The sequence below is a fragment of the Lytechinus variegatus genome, chromosome 1 (assembly GCF_018143015.1).
Source record: "Lytechinus variegatus isolate NC3 chromosome 1, Lvar_3.0, whole genome shotgun sequence".
Taxonomy (NCBI): Eukaryota; Metazoa; Echinodermata; class Echinoidea; order Temnopleuroida; family Toxopneustidae; genus Lytechinus; species Lytechinus variegatus.
Window position 1 is genome coordinate 90948954 of NC_054740.1, and position 20989 is coordinate 90969942.

Here is a 20989-nt window from a genome sequence, read left to right on the forward strand (position 1 = left end):
ACACAGGTTCAAACGAAATTATGAAGCATTATTGTGATACTATACATGTACAGCACTTCAAACATTTTTTGATGAAGAGATTATCAAGGAATTAGTGAATTTGTGTACATGGACCCCACTGTATGAATGTGATCAATTTGAGAATAAAATAGGCCTACATGTACAATGTATCTATGGGCTTTCAAAACAGTGGCAGAAGAACAATATAAAAAGTGAGGGGGGGACCACATGTGCAAAAAAAATCACAATCAAATGGTCATTTTCATACATGTACCATTTTAACACATTTAATTTAAAAAAAAACCTCAGGTGGGTGGCACTGTCCGGAGAACCACCCACCCCCCCCCCCCCCTTTCTACGGCCCATGAAGAACATAAAATACATCTGTATTAGATTTTTGAATTCTTGAACTTACTGTAATTATCTGTCATCCTTAAAACTTCCTCTGTTCATACTGCATGTACATACACTATTACACATTAACAGTTTTATGTACATGTAGTGGCCACCTGTCTACAGCAACCACCTGCCCATAGTAACACTAAAGATGGGGTAATAACAACAACGCGCCTCGGAATAGAATATTTCTAGATAGATGGCGCTAAATAAATGCCTATTATTATTACTACATGTACTATTACACTAGATTCTCATGGAGGCAGATTGTGTGTGTAAGAACCTGTGTATAGCAGCCACCTGTCAGTAAAGGCCACATTTTGTATTCCCTATGGTGGCTACAGGTTTCACTGTCACCCCAAATCAGATATAATAAAATAAAGTGAAAAATGGAAAATACTGAAACCAACTTGGACTCTAAAAACCTCATATATTATGATTCTTCTAGTATATCACCAGACGATACTACTCTCTGATGAATAATGCACATCTCATGTGCAATTCCACATGTTTACATTAAGAGTGATAAATGGCAGTTGTTTGAAGGACAAGCATCTGTCACATACATGTAAATGCAGATCCACCTGGGGGAGCGTTTAATGACAGGACTTGTCAGACATTTTATCTTACAAGGCCTGTTTTATCTCACAGTTACCATAGGAACAGTGCTTCTCAGCCAATTAAATTCAAAGGAAGTTGTCAGATATGACAACTAGTCTTGTCGGAAGAAAATATGTTGATGTAATGCTCCCCAGATATATGCATGTGAGTATTGACTACAAGGTAATACAAAATTATACAGCGAAAGGAGGGAAAAGCGATAAAGAAAAATAGGGGATATATTGTAACAAGGGGAAAAGAGAGGGAGGGGAAAAGAAGGGGGGAAAGAAGGGGGAAGAGGAGGGAAGTGAAAAGGGGCGTAGGGGGAGACAGACCAAAATGTACATAAATACATGTGGGCTAAGAGCTTTGAAACTAAATCTCTTCCTTATTAGCACAATTGTGAGGGATTTTATTTTCAAGCACAGAGACCACCTTGCTATTAATCATCCTTTCACCTCACTCTTGCAGCAGTTAATTATTCCTTATTCATTCAAGCGCTACATGTAGACTAAAACTTGTCTAGTTATCCTGTTCATACTTTTACCAGATTAAATGTTGTACAAGAGTACAATGTTGCACATATATTACCTCATGAAAATCGTTTTTTCTTTGTTTTTAAGTTACACCCAAGCGCTCCATGTAGACTAAAACTTGTCTAGTTATCCTGTTCATACTTTTACCAGATTAAATGTTGTACAAGAGTACAATGTTGCACATATATTACCTCATGAAAATCGTTTTTTCTTTGTTTTTAAGTTACACCCATACCTTATTAACAAATATGTATTTAGTTTTGAGGATGCAAACGAGGGTATGACGTATGTACGGTATACATATAAAACCTTTCCTTCTCTCTGTTTATGCAAAGGCGAGATAAAATGGAGCAACCTCCCTAGGGGCATGCCTCAGTTCAGCATAAATAAATTGCTCTGTAGACTCCCAGACCTTTCCAACACAAGTGATATTAAAACGTGTCTGCACACTCGATAAACTGCTCACTACCCTATCCTTGGATGAATATGTGTGGTATTTAAGGCTCTTTCTTATTGCCATATGCGTGTGTTGTGACTGAACTACCTGTATGTGGTATATTTCTGGAATTTTCCCTTATATTATGTCTAAAGGCCCGTTGGTTGCAGTATATAATCCCTTGTTCATGACAGCTTGATGATTGTTAGATCATGTTTCAGGGTGTATAGGGTTTTTATTTTCTTTCTCTTTTTAAAAGAACTGTATTATCTGAAAGGTTCTGTTTAGCATACTACTAGAACTAATGTACCTAGATGATGGATACATGCACCATATACATGTGTATTTGTGTCTGCAAGAATTATTGAATAAACTAACTGTACTATATTTATCTGATTCCAATGTTAGTCTTCAAAATAGACAATGAATATGTATTCAAATAGAAATAAACTTAATTTTACATTTACAAAATTACAAAATTAAGAAACTTTAAATAAAAAAATGTTTCTACATCTTTGTTAGATTTTGAAATATCACATCTACTTGCTAATAAGTGCAAGCATTCAACATTCAAATGTTTTACATGTATGTAAAATAATTTCTCTCTTTCTTTCTCTGATCTTGTTTCATTTTAATCACATTTATTCCTTCAAAATTTATTCTTTTATTCTACCCAATCCTGAAAATTTTCATTTGCAATAAATACATCATTCCTTATTTCTTTGATTCTTGTGTTTTTCAATGTATAGCTGTATAAAATTGTCTAATGCTAGGTTCACACCAACGGCGCTTTGATGGCGCTTTAAAGCGGCGTGCAAAGCGGCGGCAAAGCGTAACAAAGCTTAATTAAAGCGTAAAGACCGTAATAGAGCATGAGAAAGCTTTGAGCAATTTGGTACATTCGGCAAGAGCGCCAAATTTTTTTAAACTGTTTAAAAATTTTAGGCGATCTGTCACGGATTGCTTAAAGCGGGAAGAGCGTATTAAAGCTTATCAAAGCGTCACAAAGCTTAACAAAGTCGTAGGAAAGCTTAACAGAGTTTAAGAGAGCTTGGTTCAAAGCGGTGACCCCATTTTGGACGCTCTTTCACCACTTGACACGCTTTGTTAAGATGTCTTAAGATTTGATAAGATCTGGCATCAAGACTTGACACGCTTTCCCACGCTTTCATCAAGGATTGACACGATTTTCCACGCTTTAATCAAGGATTGACACGCTTTGTCAGGCTCTGTCACGCTTTGTTACGAATGGCTAGCTCTCTCACGCTCTCACACGACACACACGCTCTGTCACCATCCCTATTAATACCGACGGGACTCGAGTTCTTATAATTTCAATTGTCCGAGTGAAAGAAGTTCTAAATCTGGTGAACTTTAAATCTACTATAAAGTAAAATATGGGACCCAAGAGAGGTCGAGACACAACCAAGAAGAACCAGAGAAGAGGACGCAGAGACCATGTCGTTGAGATTCAGAGGGCTAGATCTCCAACTCCACCGCAGCCAGAAGAAGACATACTGGTGCCAGAGCAGCCACAGCCTGTCATAGAGTCTGGGGAAGATCAGTCTGTCATAGAGTCAGGGGAAGATCTCCCAGAAATCCCATCAGTTTCAGCAGCCCGCAAAAGGCGTAAGAATAAGCCTTATTATTATGCCCAGCTGAAAGAGGCTCAGAAAGAAGAGTTGATTGATTGGTTAAAACAGAACCCGTGCATCTACTCCAAGAGGCTGTTTGAGTACAAAGACGCACCCCAAAAGGAGAAGCTGTGGGAAGACAAAGCCAAAGCGATGGGTTTGGAGGTGGCAGCCCTAAAAACCTTCTACAAATCAAACAGAACCCAAATGAGCCGCCTGAAGAAGAGTGTTGGGAAGTCTGGTGATGGTACAGATGTTTTAGAGGACCTGTCTGCTACTGATCGATGGATCTGGGAAAACTTCTCATTTCTAAAGGATCACATCGAGACAGTTGAGCGCAGAAACGTCGTCAGCATCCATGGCACAACTGAGAGGGATGCAGGCAGGACAGCACCAACATCCACGTCTACTGGGTCAGCAGCCGCAGTACCACCTACAGCAGCCTCCAACATCCAGTCAAACTTTGGGTCAGAGTCACAGTCTACAGACCCCTCCTCTCGAAGACATTACAAAGAGAGTGCTGACCTCAAACAAACTCTGATGGAGTACATTTCTGGTTCCAAGAAAGTGGGTTCCTCCCCCTTTGCCAGACATATAGACGAGGGACTCGCTGAGCTTCCCAGCGACATCAGACGCACGACACAGATAAAGTTGATGACTGTTCTTCATGAGGGGCAGAAACAGGCTGAAGAGCGCCAGGAGATGCAGCAGCAGGTGCCTAGTACACTGCAGCATACCTTCCGACAGCAGCAGCAACAGGTCGCCCCCTTCCAGCCAAACCCTCCGCCGTACCTTCCCAGCTCCACCAGTAGGCATGACCCCTCCAGATTGATGTCACAGAATCACCAATGGCAGCCTCCACCATCCCAGTGGCCAACCCAGATGACAGGACAACAGACCAGTCTCTGGCGCTCCCAAGACCCTCAGTTCATGAGTTCACAGTTCCCTGCCATGTACTCACAACGGTCGTTGAGATCCCCCGTTCTCATGGACCTGGACACGGGAACAACACGCCCCGTCTCACCCATACCAAGATCATCCACTCCCTTCACTGATACCAGCTCTCAAGGGCATGGTGCTGCTGCTACTGCCGCTGCTGACAAGACTACCGACTCCCTGAATCTGACTGACATTGTAAACAGTGCCATAACCGCTGCAGGTATCTCCACCAGGCCACCATCTCCTCTGAGAACTCCTCCAGGACCGGAAGATGACACCACCAAGAAGTGAATTCAGTAGCATTTTTGAATTGACACGGGAGATTTTTCAATTTTATATGCTGTATTAACTTTTGATAGTTTGATGTTATAATATTTGTCTGTACATTGTATTATGTACATGATGTATGATGTATGATAAGACAAAGAAGGGTTTTTGTTTGTTACAACGTTTTGGAAAAATTAATAATGTTTGCTTTGAAAGTTGTAAATGTGTTATATCAAGTTGGATATATAATTATAATGATTTGGAAACAGTGATTATAATGTTTGCTTTGAAACGTTTAAATGTATCATATTAAAGGTTTGAAACGACTAAATATGTACAATTCAGTGAAATACTTGTTGCAATAGTTTTACCAAAGAAAAAATAAAGCAATGACCGATTATCGAAAGTTGCTGGTAAAAGTTTTCTTTATTATATTGTTAACTTGTACTGCCGAAAATTTGAACATGAAATTATTATTATTTCGGAAGTTACCCACTCATCAGACCCGACAAAAACAGAATGTCGCAATTCAATACGTTTGCCGATATGTTTATGTAATGCAAATTAAAGCACGATCTTTTCTTATTAAAACTTTTCTAAAACAAATTAAGCTATATGCCTACATGTTAAAATAAAAATACATGTCATTGAAAACTATTCAATTTAATTATTTTCAAATCAAATTTGTTGCAAAAGCCATTGAAACATACGTAACCATGATTTCAAGTCTTCCTTTAAATAATAAAAATAAAACAAAACAAATAAAAACACAGTGTCCTACAAAAAAAAACACCTGCACACTTCCGGTCCGGAATGCACAACAATAACGATATCATTGGAAAGAGTAGCATTTTAAAAGTAAATGACCAAAACATCACGAAATATGATTTTGTAGTTTTTATTTTATTACACTTTTTGCGAAGGGATGCAAGCAATGAAATCATGTACTTTTGAGAAATTTCCCATAGGCCCTACAGCTAAGGATTCGTTCAGCCTGATTTTTACCGCTTACAGACCTTTGCAAGAAGTATTATAACACAAAAACCACTAAACGTTATTTTGGTATTATTGGATCATTTACTTAATGAAGAGTTGGTCTCTTCAATGAATAAAAAATAATAATAAAAAAAAAACGACCGGAAGTGTACCGGAAATTTTTTATGGGACACCCTGTATAAAACACAATAAGGTAGAAAAGGCAATAGAGTAAAACAATAAAAAGAAAAACTCTGTTGAAAACATTGAGTTTTCCACCAAGCTCTTCCCTTTTATTTTTTTATTATATTTATGTTTTTAATTTTGTAATGTCTTATGCTCTATTTCCTTAGTTTTATTTTCTCTGTTAAAATAATGGTTATTCATCTCACATATAAAATTGATTTTCTTACTATTTTTTTGATTTGTAGGAAAATCAATTTGTAATAATTTGTAATAATCAATTAAAAAAGGCGTATTTTCAAGATATCTTATCGCACATAATTATATTAATTTCAAATTATGCAACTTGATTCCTTTAAATTTTCACTCCTGATTCACAATAGTAGTATTATCTAATTTTTCTGTATTTTTATTTTTACAAGCAGATGAAATACATAACACCAATAACATCTTCACAAGAACACATGATACAAAACTTATTTAAAACTTATATTAAAAATAAACAAAGTGTGCATATGGGAAAATGTTCTTATTTCCATAAACAAAAGTCTTTATCTTCATCATCTGCTTCTGACGATATCTGAGCCATTCCTTTCTTAACTCAATCAGGAAGTACCACCCCAGCCATTCTTTGTTGCCAGTCAACAGCACCCACTGGAGAGACGAAGTATTCTCTGAGATGATCTCTCTGATGTCTTGCATCCACAGTGGCGAGGTTACCCCTTGCAGGTGGTTGCGGAACATCTTCCCAGTGAGGTCCATCTCTCCAGCCCCCTGGTGCGAAGTTGTGCTCTTCATCTTCGTGGTCCACCGCATTGGCTGCCAGCGCCACCCTCTTCCTCAGCAGGTTGTGGAGCACCACAGCAGTCTCTACCAAATCTCTGACGTTATCTACCTTCTGTTCCAGTGTTCCCAATAGGCACCGGAACCTGTTGGCCATGATGCCAAAGGCATTCTCCACCACTCTTCTTCCCCTTGAGATCCTGTAGTTGCAGATCCTCTGTTCATCTGTCATTCCTCTTCTACTGTATGGCTTCATCATGTAGCTCTTCAGGGCAAAAGCATCGTCACCCAGGATGAAGTAGGGAATATCAGGCTGATTTTCTCCAGGAAGAGGGCATGGTGGTGGGAGTCCTATGGACCCATCTTCTAGGCATTCGAAGAGCTCAGAGTCTGCGAATATCTGGGAGTCAGACATGTGTCCTTTACCTCCCAGCTCAATCCAGATGAACTTGTAGTCTGCATCTACCAATGCCAGTAGTGGTATAGAGAAGAACCCCTTGTAGTTGTGGTAAAGACTGCCTGTGTTTGCTGGCTTCTTAATGGCTATGTGCTTTCCATCCAAGGCACCAATTGCATGGGGGATATTCCATCTCTGTTCAAACTGCTGGGCAAGGGTGCTCCATGCTTCAGGGGTGGTAGGTATGTTGAAGACCTCATATTTATACGCCTCTACAATGGCCCTGCACACTCCTGGAATCAGCTCTGATATGGTTGAGATGCCACATCTAAAACCATATGCCAGTGATCTGTAGTTGTCCCCAGTGGCCAGATGTCTCAAGGTGATTGCCAGTTTGAGGCCAGCTGACAAAGGGTGCCTGTAGTTAGTCTTTTGCTTCTGGATGACTGGTGCCACTCTCGCAAGGATCTCATCGAACACTTCAGGGGTCACTCTAGTGAAGTTTGTGAAGGCAACAGGGTCCTCTAACCTCAGCTGTGTGTCCAAGAGGATAGTGTACTGGCCATACTGCTGTCTTCGTTCTTCAGTGAGCCATGGCCTGGTCCAGCAGCACCTGATGAATTGTCTTCTCCCTCCTGCTGGTAGTTCATTCTTCTCTTGTCTTTGCTGTTCTTCCTCTCTCTCCTCTGCCTCGAGGGCTAGGATGTAGTTGTATAGCAGGGAGACAAAGGTCATGTCTACATCATAAGATGGTTCATACTCTGATACATATTGAACTTCCATATCTTGTTCTTCTCGAAAAATTTTTTGCAATGATTTCGTGTATCTGCTGCATCTTTATATATACTCTGGATCAGAGGCGGGTTGCAATCAGATCTCAAATTTTGTCATTGCGTAACAGTGCTTAACAGAGCCTATCAATGCACAAGTGAGCTTGATAATCGTATCAGAGCATTATTTAAAGCGTGAAAGGCGCATCAAAGCTTATCAAAGAGTAATAAAGCATATCAAAGCGTGATTTAAAGCGTAATAAATCTTGATCAATCGGCATCAAAGCGTGAGAAGCCGTAGCGATTCGGGAAATAATTTGTCGACCAAAGCGGGAACGAACTTCGTTTCAGAGCGTATCAGAACTTATCAGAGCATATTATATCTGATGAGATCGTGAGATTTTTTTTAAATTAAAAAAAAATGACGCCGAATTGATCGCCGATTTAAAGCGCGGCATTCGCCGTTGGTGTGAACTTAGCATAAAGAAGCGAATGTTATTTTTGCCACATATTAAAATATACAAATCAAAAAATTGGTTTTATTTCAAATAGAAAAATGTTACTTGAGAAAATGTGATAAATAGTGTTATTATAATTGGAAAATATAGCTCTAGGAAAAAAGAAATAATGTTAAATTATCCATTTCGGCCAAGTGATGGCAGTATTGCAAATTACAACATATTGTAGGCCTATGCATTTTTGAACTAGGAAGGACAATAAAATGTATTCAGTTCTTGCAGGTCCTTTTTGTTGTAAAGAAATCAATATTACCTTTTGAATGATTTGAATGTCAATATCTATTGTATATTGAAACAAATATATTTTGGAATTAATGAAACAATATTTTTTTAAACAACTTTAAAGCAGAATATATGTTATGCATTGCAGTTACTTCCATGTATGTGTACTTTGACAACGCCATAGCTCTCTTCATTTAAAAAAAAATTCTTGGTTTATGTGAGGTTGTTGAGTCATCATGATAACCAAATCTTTACATACACAAAAACCAAGGTTTGATCATGACAAAAACATACCTGTCAAGTGTATCTCCCTGTCCAAGCTGTCCCATGGTGCCTTTGCCAAAACTCCACACCTCAGTCTGATAGACAAGATCATCCAGCCCACCCATCACAGGAGATATCGTCCGAAGCTTCTTATCTGGCAAGTTACAGCTTGATTCTAACACCTGAGCATCCTTATCCCTGATGATCAGCTCAGTCTCACAGATGGAGTTGTCGCTACTTGCCCTTGAGACAGTCTCTGTAAGGCTCGTTCGAGGCATCATGATCTTCTCCAGTCGTAGGGCCACAGACTGAGGCAACGAAGCCAGGATACGGGTACTAGGACCAGGTCGTTGCTGAGGGGTGACAGCTTGTACTGGACTCCCTTGTATATTCAGAGGTTTCAACTGCTCTGCCAGCTGCTCTTTGGAGCTCCTAGAAGTTGTAAAGACATCATCTTCATCTTCATCTGCACATTCTCCTCCATCAATGCCATTCTTGGCAACACCATTGGGTTGGCTACCACTCCGTTCACTCACTTCTTCTTTGATTCTCTTCAAGTTTCCACTAGAATCTTCTAAAGTGTAAGTACCTGTATAAAACAGAAATGAAATAAATGAAAATGCTTCACACTTTTGAGTGGTAAAAACAATTCTTGGTAAACATAAGCCTTATTTAATTTCTTATGATCAGATTTATATCAGGGCCTCGTCTTACAAAGATTTGCGATTGATCCGATCGATCGAAACTATGGAAAGCAAGCAACGTCAACATCTATTATGCATGCTTGTTCCAAATATTTTCTAACTATGATGTATATTCATGCATTCATTGTTTTCTTCAAAATTTGCTGCACTTCTCATACAAAAGACATTGTGCAAATTTCCTGTAGAAAAAATTATGACACTGATGGATTTCCATAGAGTTACGGTTGATTGGATCACACATAACGGGGCCCTGTAATATATCAAAAACACTATGTTTTTCAAATCTTCTCCCCACTCTATCATCTCTCGATCTGCCTCTGTGCACCAGTCTCCATCCCTCTCTCTCTTTTTTCTCTGCCTATCTCTGTATCTCTATTCCCTCTATTGTCTGTATCACTGTCTAATTCTGATATCTCCACATACATGTACACAAGCACTCAACATACAGTGCATGCAGTCATTGGTTAGTAAAATGTTCCCATGCATGGACACAATGCAACATTCTCAAGTGCAAAGGCATTCAATCAACAACATGAAAAGGAAGTTAATTGCCTTCAATATCTCAGAATATTCTCAAGGGTCTTTTTTTAATTACAGGATACATGTAAGAATCCATTTCATGCAATCAGGCTGCAAGTTGTAAAATATGGTACATGTATGGCATTGAATTTGATTCATCCTAGAGCACAGGTCTTCCATGATAACTTTTCAATGGGTCTTCTTCCCAATGGTCTGCTCACAAAGACAGTGCATGCACCATTCCACCTACTCCCATCCACCCAATACTTCACAGATTCAGTTTTTGTAAATTTGGAGTTTTAAATGTTTCCAAAAAATTACAAATTCACTTTATATTGACAAGATATACTTTCTGTTAATCGGTAAAAACAGTTTTGAAAATTGCAGAAAAGAAATAATATTCAGCATATCATGCCAGGTTAATGTTAACTTGTTCAAGCAACTTGTATTCTTACATAAGCTGTTTTAATCTGCAAAATATTAGCCTACAGACAGAGGAGAAAAATCTGAAAACATAATTACAGTATACCTATCATGTTATTTAAATAAATTGAAAGAGTGGGATTAATTATTCACTCTTACAAGCTCTTGGACATTTTAATAAAGTTTGGGATTGAAGGGTCTTTACAAGCTTCTTTGCGATAATAACTATTTCAAATAGTTGATGGTGGTATTGCAGAGCACCATCAGAGTAAAATGAAAGAGGAAATAAAACTGAAGGTAGTATTTTGGTCCGGGGAGTGAAAGTCAATGAGCTTTGAAACACATAGCTGCCATTTTGATAATTTGTGTAACCACACGTCTGTCTATTTTCATTGTTACAAAAGGGAGATGGACTTTAATACATAAATCAACAAGCCCTTTCTATCTACATGACAAACCACAAAACATGTGAACTCATGACAAAAGGTATCTGGATCTACGCATAGCTATGGACTTAAGAGATGATCAAACTAGTACATTTACACCCTTGATCTACATGGAGTTAGTTGGTTAGTAAGGTAAGGGTGCCATGCATACCTTCACTACTACCTTGTGATGAAGTTGATCCTCTATCTCTCCGTTTCAGTTCCACTGCCTCAGTTGCAGCTGCCCATTCTGCCTGTTGTGCCTGAATAGCTGCTACATCGATACTATCAGGTGATATGCTCCTAGACGTAGTGTTGCCTGAATCGGGGCATAACAATGAGTTGTCTGATATGATAACAGTGTCACCTTCATCATGCATTGTGTAGCCTGTATCCTGGCAGGTAAGACTAGATCCAGAACCTTCTTCTTCTGGTTCATTTGACTTGTTACCTGGTGACCGCATCAATTTCAGTCTTTGGACCAGCACAAGACTCATGGTACCACCACAAGCCATGTGCAGTACTTTCCGACCCATGAGGGCACTGACTTTCTTTGGGGACAACACCGGAGTGGAACCGGTTGAGAGTCCAAGCTGTGGGCCAGTTCCCCATGCCCAGACTTCACCTTGTGTAGACATCGCAAGGGTGTGGGAGTCTCCGCAGGACAGCTGCGTGATCACTGGATCACAGTCTGCATCACTTATATGAACCTGGGTGGGAATGTTGATCTTTTCTGACACACCAATTCCACATTGTCCATTGGTGGAATCTCCCCAGCAGAAGACAATTCCATCTTCGCACACCACTCCAGTGTGGTTATTTCCACAGACAACATCTGCAACATTCTCGCTCTTCAGTTCCTGCACAAGCATTGGCTGCTTCGTTATGTCTGTGAATTTCTTGTGACCAAGCTGGCCATGCTCCCCACTCCCATACGTATACACTGATCTCTGGTCGGTTAAGAATGCACAATGCTTGCTCCCGAGTGAGATCTTGATGATGTTCTTTGTCTTGAAGACATCGTGGGTGAAAGGTGTGGTGTTACTGAGGAAACCCTTCCACATGTATGGAATGCCCTGCAAAGCCTTTTCTGGTCGGTCTTTCTCATCTTTTTTCCTGTGGGGAAAACCAGAGAAAGAATGTTAGACAAGTTCAAAAAAGGGCATAAAAGAAAATACATTAGTGACATGTACTTACATTAGTTACATTGTACATACTGTACAGGTGCATGTAATATTCTACATCTACCTCATTTTAATATGAGGACTCATGTAAATACCCATGATACTGACAACTGATACCAAATTAAATTTTGTCCCTTTTTATTGAATCATTCTCTGTACAAGGTTGAATTATTGTACTTATTGTTATTGTATTAAGATTCAGACACCTACATGTACATGTATAAATGTTAAATTAACATTACATGTAGGCGTTGAATTAAGAGTACATGTTGATTATAACTTTATAGTCTTTATCATATTATAGCCTAATTAATTGTTATTTGAGCAGTTACATACATGTATGTACATACTTGGTTCATGGTGTACATGTAGTAGACACATTTTTGGCATTGGTTCTTAGAAGTATTGAATTCTTTTGAAGATTAGCTGTATGTACTGTACATGTGCATGTAGTTCAGAGCTTCTGAACTCTTTCCAGTGAATATTTTTTTTTTCAAAAGAGTGATTTATGGCAATTTCTTTTCATAACTTCCATACTCACAAGGTATGACATTCCCAGCAGACTCAACACAGGCTGTGTTGAGTCTGCTGGGATTACACAGGTACTGTACCACTCATTCAGATTTATCCCATTGTGGACAACAAAATACAAAACTTTGTGATTATAGCACAGGTACAATGTACATGTACGACATGTATTATTCTGAGTCTGAATTCAATGTTCACTTCCCATTTTCCTGACAAAAATTGATTTATATTGATTTATCATTATTCTGAAGTCTGCATACCCCATTCCACACCACGGGCAGTGTGAATGGTATTGATCAGTTTTGAAATATGTAACAAACTGTCTCTAGATTCTAGAAATTGATACAACTGTTTCAATTCAATTATTCATTTGAAATGGAAAAATACATAGAGAGCCATGTCCTTTTACGAAATACATCTGATTCAGAACTTTAGTACATGTACATGTGCAGTACCTGTACAAATACTGCATCAGACATGAATATGCATTTTCTCCTAAATGTACATGTAGTGTGCAAATTACAACTGTATGAAGATGGCAAAATCAGGCCCACAGAACAATCTAAAAAAAAAGATTTTTCCTTAAAAATTATAAAAGCTCTCTATACACATGTATATTAATGCAGTTAAAAGTGCTATACAATACGCTTTTTAGAATACACATAATTATCAAACTGTATATCTTTGCACACTTGGCTTACTAATGTATATGTATACATTTATGATTTATGATCATCGGTTTGTCTGTAACTATGTATGACACTCTGGGTAATGACATAATGTGACCAAATGGGGCTGGAATGAGCAATCCCAACACCATTACCTCGTAGACATTATGCATTTCAGCCCAAGTAGGCAGAACTAATGTGTCAAGATGGCAGTGACGACATCGCCTGACTGAGATCAGTTACACTACACCAAAATGGTGAGTGAGTCATCCTACATGTACATGTACACAACGTCATCTTAGACTCGTGGAAGAAGAAAGTGTCATCTACCAAATCACATACATGTACTGTGGGGTGTAGTAAATGGCTACCTGCCCTGGCAGTGATGTATTCCTTGAAATGCTTGTGTGCCAGCATGGAAGCCGGACTAAAGTCAAGCTAATAATTAATTAGCATCTTGGCTACTCTAGTGATTGGTCACTGGTGTAATCTGTACATGTCATTATTAATACTGCACTCCCCCCCCCCCCCCCGGCCCAAATCACTTGCATTACAATCAATTTATTTCAAGGAATTATATAAACTACAAGTGTAAAATGGGTTTTAAAACCTTTTTCTGAAAATTGCTAGTGATGGAGGCCGTCTTTGTACAATGTAAGTGGCAAATCATTCCAGTATTTTAAAGCCATCACTGGTTATAGTACATGTACATGTACACGTATGTTGTCAATAATTTTCTGCTTGAAATTAAATGTACCGTATATATTTGATGTCTTCATACTTTATACATGTATATGTACATGTATGCACACGTACGAAAGAGGTACCAAAAAGAACAATATTGGCAAATATGCAAAGGAGACATACATTGTAAATCAAGATGTGAATACAGTGAATTTCAATATGCCAAGCCTTACTCATTAAAAAGCATATTATGGCAAATATTTTCTAATTCCTATGATGTACTCAACATGATGTCTAGTCTACTGTACATGTAATAAATGTTCATGTATATATTCCTACATACATGTACATTGTATAGCACTACACACCTGGCAGACTGGCATTTTCACACCCATTTCACTGCAGAATTTGTAGGTTAAACAGATTTGAATGCACTTGTACTGCACATTAAATGCATCCACTATGCACTACATGTACAGTATAGTGCATCTTTCATACAGTGCAACCTGTGTGATTGTCTCTCCCTCTCTTGTTTTGATGCAATATGCACTACAGTCTAGATACATGTAAGACTACTAGATACTCTTCATATATTTCTTTAATGAAAAACAAAATAGTTAAAATAATAATTCTTGACTGACACTTTATGTCCAATACCTTTCAACATATTCATTTACAATATTCACATTATGAGAAGGGCATGTACATGTATCAGCATTTCTACATCTTGAGAAGATAGTACAGTACAACATACATTCATGACCACATGTACATGCACAAAGGTTTTTTCCTTTTGACCATTTCTGACAAAATTGTAAAATATTTATGTAAGTAGCTGAAGATTCCAAGGTCAAAAACCACCCATGCATGAGACCTTGACTGACTCAGCATGAGACCATCAAGCATTGTGCACAGTGCACATCAGATCATACCAAGCATTTACACATCAGGGTCCTATTTGCACGTGAATTATACGAACTTTGGCATCTAATGGTACCTTTAATGGAATCCTTGATTTTGATTGGCTGTTGGGCCATGTTGCCATGGTAGTTACTATTGTTTGGCAAGGTTACCACAACAGAGCTACCAAGTCTCACGCATTATGCGTGAGACTCAAGTATTTTGGACTCTTGTTCATCCCCTCAAAACTGTCTCACGCAACTATCACAGCCTATCCCAATATCTGTGATCTCACTCAGATTCACAGAAAATCTCACGCATAGCTGGTCTTTGAACTTGGCATCTCTGCCACAATAGTAACTTTTATGCACAAGGGCCCACATCTCAACAGGGCCCATCTCAAATAAGAGTCATTTGTGTCATTCTTGTGATGCCTATTTCACAAATGAGTGAGTAAAAACAATTTGAAGAAAGGCTATGAAAGGTCGCCGTGCAGATGCCGATATCTGAAATTTATCAAAATTTTAGTTAATTTCGTGTTCTATATTATGACACCCAACAAGCAAAAAAGGTATGATTTTCTATGAACATGTACACAATTACTAGACCTGTATTCAATTGGATAGAAGCCAGAATATAAAGATTTTACTCAGAATCTTGATGAAAATACTTATCTTCGGTATTTTGGCTTAAAAGCATTTTGCTTTTAAATCTAAAGTCAGCAGCCTACAGTACCTTTTTGCTTAGGTCTGGTTTGTGGAAATTTAGTTTACAAACATGCATATGCACAGTCATACATACTGTAATGCACACAGATACATACATACGTGTACATGTACACTACACATTCTTTGGCTTAAACTTTATCAAGTCACAATGTTTATTAAGTCTTTCTTTAATTTGGCTTGATAAAAAAAAATTTATGTGATCTGAATACAAGTTTCAGAATTTTGCTAAAATTCTTTCAATTGAATGCCGGCCATTTGTACATGTAAAAGTGCATGTACATGTAGATGGTAAAAAAAAAACAATTAAAAAAACACCTTGTCCCAACATAGGCAAAATAATCAGACTGCAAGAAATTCTGAATTTAAAACGAACCTTTATCATGTTCTCAACATTTGTCAAAATGTTTCAAGCCATGAACTAAAGTGAGAATTGGGATGTGGCAACTGGGATAGCACACTTTAGCCTCATAAGAGGAAGTCTTTAATAAATCTGTAAACCAATGTTACCTTAAAAATAGCAGCTTTAAAAGATGTAATTGGAAATCTGTTAATAATATGTCAGTCCATGACTCATCTTGAGTAACAGACATCCATGAACATGTACGGTACATCGTTCACTTTCATCGATGCATAATTTTTAAACAAAGGCATCTTCAAAATCAATGTTACCTCCAGTCTTTGTGGGTAATTCAGAGGATATATTACATTACCCCAAAATGCCCAAAAGAGGTGCCTACTCACTTGGCATAATAATTTGAGAACATTATCACTGGACATTAAATCACTGTTTTCACATCAAAGACAAAGTATTGTATGAAAACGCATCATGAAATGTGCTTTTTCCAGAATGAAAGCTGAAAATGAGCTGCAAGTTTGTGCAAAAAAAAATCATCACAATCATAATATTTATCTTTATTATGATCATTATCTATTATTATTACTATTACAGGGTGCTACATAAGTACCTGCCCGATTGCCCGGGGCAAGTAAAAATTACGGTCGGGCAAGTGTTTTGAAGTAAAGACCAAAACTACTTGCCCGAATTGGGCAAGTGAAATTCTTCCAGTAGAATGACCAAAGTTAGGGTCGACATGATATTGATATTGATAGTGACCCTAATTTTAGTCATGGCAGGCAAGATAAAATCAATTTTGAAAAGAAATTGCAATAACAAGGTAGATCGGTTCATGTCAAAAGAGAGACATATATCAATGGTTTATAAAACTGCAAAACTTCTTTTAAATTTAGGTAAAACTATTTTTTCAATGATTTTTTCGGGCAAGTGAAATAGATTTATGGGCAAGTATATTTCAAATATTTAAGAATTTACTTTCCCAACTGGGCAAGTGCTTTTCAAAAGTTATGTACATGTAGCACCCTGCTATTATTCATATTGTATTACTCTGTGGCTAAACTGAAGAAAATCATTGTGATCATTATCATCATCAATTACCTACACTGTACAAGTAACACTCCAAAGCAATGTTTATACAGTAGTATGTAACTATTACAAGGCTCCACATTAACTTTTGTTGGTGGTGGCCCGTTCGGGCCACCAAAACCTTCAAATGATTTTTTTTGGTGGCCCATTATTAAAGTTTGGTGGCCCGAAAAATATAAAGAAAAACAACTGAAATATGCTGCAGTCACTACCATGTACCACTATTCTTTGTACATCTTGTATGTAAATCGTGCTTGTTATTTTACTTCGCTTATTTTGTGGTAATATATAAATTGTTCTATTATTGTGAACATGAAATGATTGAAAGAGAATAAAAGAATTGTATTGTTCCCAGGTTGTGTGGACTTTTAATCTCCGTATAGACACACACTCATAATGGTAAAGTAAATAAATAGTGCATAGCAAACTCAGATTGATTTACAAAACAATGATTTTTCCTTTCTTCCTTATTGATCGTAAAACCTAGATTATGCAGGCCCCAAATCCAGTTTATTTTCCAGCATATTATAGCAGGAGAAAATCACAGAAAATATGCTGCAGAATTAGAACAATGTATAAAAGGGGGAAATAAACAAAAATAATTTTTAGAATAGTATATTGAAAAAAGAAACAAAAATTATGAAAATGAATAAGTGAAATAAGAAAAAAAAATGAAGTAAGAAAAAACAATGAAAAGAAAAAAAATTGAGAAAAAACAAAGAAGAAAAAAAACAAAAAGTAAGAAAAATGAATAAGACAAAATTATCAGAAAAAAATGGGGAAAATTATTATTATTATTCAGTAAAAACATGTTCTTTAATCAGGCATATTCAATGGGAAGGGGTATTATCGTTTAATCACTGTAAAAAATGACAGAAAAAATAAGAAAACGGCAAAAGTTACCTGGAAAAAACAGTGAGAAAATTCCTTCCCTATATTTGACAAAATGATGGAAAAAATTCACATTTCATATCAATGAAATGCCTTCCCAAAGTATTTACTTCCTTAGGAGTGGTTTAAGAAGTCATTTATAAACAAGAAAGAAAGAAGCTGTCTATTCAAGACAGCTTCGAAAATAAACCAAATATCAACATACATACAAATGCACACGTGGGACTGTGATGTACTCACCTATGTGTTTTTATGTGTATTAATGCATTTGGAAATCGATCTTTTTGAGTCAAAAGAGAGGTCATCATTCCTCCTTTTAATGCTTGCAAATTATCAGGTTTCAGTAATATGGACTGTAGAAGGGCATTTCATTGGTGCAAAATGTGACTTTGACGTAGATTTTCTAAGTTCTGGGGAAGATTTCTTAGCAGTAACATTTCGCATCGCAGCTCCCTGAGTCTGAATAGTCTGCTAGCGCACAGCCAGCTGCAGTGGTTTCACGCATGCAAAGCTAGCTCAGCCAGACAGCCGGCACTGCCGGCTGAATAATAGTTACTGTATGCTAGCAGTAGGCCTACATACTGTCATGACTATGCCATCTTTGTGTGCAGATTAACAAAAAAAGCGCATGACGAATTGACTTGCAATTTGAACTGTAGAAAGTTGATAAATGTATGCAAAATCAGGAGAAAAATTGCGCTACTTTGAAAATTATTGGTTGCCCGATTCGGGCCACCAAAACTTAACATTTTATCAATAATGGTTGCCCGAGATGAATTTTTGGTGGCCACCGCTAATGTCGAGCCTTGACTATTATGTCTTCTTCTTCTTCCTCTCCATTATTCACAGAGATCAACATTTTAATAGTGGTAGAGAAATACATGTAAGGTAAAATTTGACATACACGGTACAAGGATGTCATTTTTGTCAAGTAGGCCTACAATGTACATGTGTAATTCTTGCATTCAAAGTTTTACTAATTAATACTACATGTATACTGTACAGTAGATGGGGCAAGGAGAGAAGCATCAATGAGGTCAGGCAGGTGAATTTTATTCCAATGCTTGGTAGGGACCCAAGGTGACAGTGACTTCTTCCCAAAGCACACATGTGTATATCAAATTTACAAATAAATTAATTCCAGTAAAAAAAATATCAGAAATTTTAATACAAATTCAATTTGTGTTTTTAGCAGTCTACTGATTGCAATTTTATGCATCTGTTGGCCATGAAAGAGAAGAGCAATCTTGATCACTATAATATTGATGGTCCCCTGGCCAACTCAACTAATGCACTCAGTTCAGTGGAACGTCTTCCAGGGCAGTCTTGCCTGCACTACATCATATGCAGCTCCTAGCAGTGAGGGCTCTGAAAACAATGTCAATTAATCATTTCTAATAGAATGGGAAAAATTCATTTGATACTAAAATCCTCAGTTCGTTGACCTCAAATGAGCTTTATCTTTGCCTATATGTAATGTAGTAACTTGAAAGTATGTTTATCCATTTGCTGATCTTTACTTTACTGACTTACCTCCCGGATACTGCCCTACATGTACTGTACATGTGTAAGTTATTACATGTATGTGGAGGTGAGAGGTGTTGCCACCTCCGCTGAAGAGGATCCATTTTGCTTACTTGCCAAATTATTTTGAAAATTCCAAATCTTATTCTCACTCTGCTATGCAGGCGAGACAAAAAATTAGTTCAAAATAGAATATGTAGAAAATAAATTAAATACAAAATTGAAAAAATCCCCACATCCAAAGGACAGGCGCCATCATTGGTTATTAACTGTAAAAAATGAAGATCCAACATTAACACATATAGATATAACTGGGTGGGGTAGAGTGTATGCAAGAACTGTCTTTTCTACTTTTACCTACTTTATTTCTTCTTTATACTCAGAAAAGCTGCAAAGCATAATTTATTTGCAGTCATGAATTCTATTCACCCATTTAAAGTAAACAAAATACTGAAAACAGTTCATGAATAAAATTCTTTTGTTATAAGAGCCCGGAGGGGCCACTTCCATTGACGAGTGGATACCATGCGCGACCGTGGGGTCTCGAAAAGCACCCTATTTTCCATATTCTGAAAATGCACCCCTTAACAAGTATTGGCATGTGAAACCCTATCCTTAACAAGTATTGGAAACAAAACGATACTCTTGGCAAGTATTCCCTGAAATGAACCCCTACAGAAGTTGTTGTCGTGGGTCCGTCGGTCGTCGGTTTTACCTTTACACATCATTTGGTTAATACGGCCCCACCTTCCACATCTTGCGCAAATGAGATGTAGTGTTGGGGCAAAAAGGACATCCTTTATAAAACATTTTAATTTTGTTTTATCATCCCCGCAAATTTGACCCTAAACACGTAGCTTTCCTAGCGAAATAGATACCCTTTTTTCATTATTTTTGTGTTTTTGACACCCTTATCACGTTACGTACGTAACATGCCCTATCTTGAAAAAGACATCCTTTTTACATGTTTTTTGGTAGCGCGTAGTATCCACTTGTCAATGTACATGTAAGTGCCCCCCCCCCCCCCCCCCCGAGTATATTAAAGCGTCAATTAAAAAATTGATTTTAAAAAGAGTCTAATAAATCAACAAAAAAGCAGTGGGCATATTGTTTATCGACCTCGAATTCGAAATGTAACCGAGTCTGAGAGACTTGTTATGATGACATTTTCAAATTCTGGTGGGGAAATTTGCTTGAATTTTGAAATTAGTTGAATAAAGTCACCCATTGCCTTGGCAATTGCATTGCAAAACTGATTAGCACCCCTTTGTTTTCCAATTAAAATTAGTCTACATAGGCCTTACACTTTTTCCATGTTTCCAACTAGCTGATTTATATGCTGGAATTCAAAGGCTCTCTGCTCCTCCCAATCAATATTCCACTCTAAACACGTTTATTTCGGTCACGACATCAGTTCGATTTTCGACCTCTCTGCATCTGCAATACACGA

General features: G+C 37.6%; 1 protein-coding gene across 3 annotated transcripts in view; it reads right to left on the reverse strand.

The window, feature by feature from the left end:
• The window catches only part of LOC121428366 (alsin-like), a 54787-nt gene extending 33798 nt beyond the window's left edge, over window positions 1-20989 (reverse strand). For 2 of the 3 annotated variants that reach the window (XM_041624969.1, XM_041624951.1), the window contains exons 1-3: window positions 20844-20989; window positions 11164-12107; window positions 8951-9509 (exon numbers count right to left, since the gene is read on the reverse strand). In XM_041624969.1, the coding sequence (XP_041480903.1) occupies window positions 8951-9509; window positions 11164-12107; window positions 20844-20854 (1514 nt within the window). In that variant the 5' untranslated portion in view covers window positions 20855-20989. The remainder of the gene's footprint in view (window positions 1-8950; window positions 9510-11163; window positions 12108-20843) is intronic. The other variant, XM_041624960.1, reaches the window with a different exon arrangement.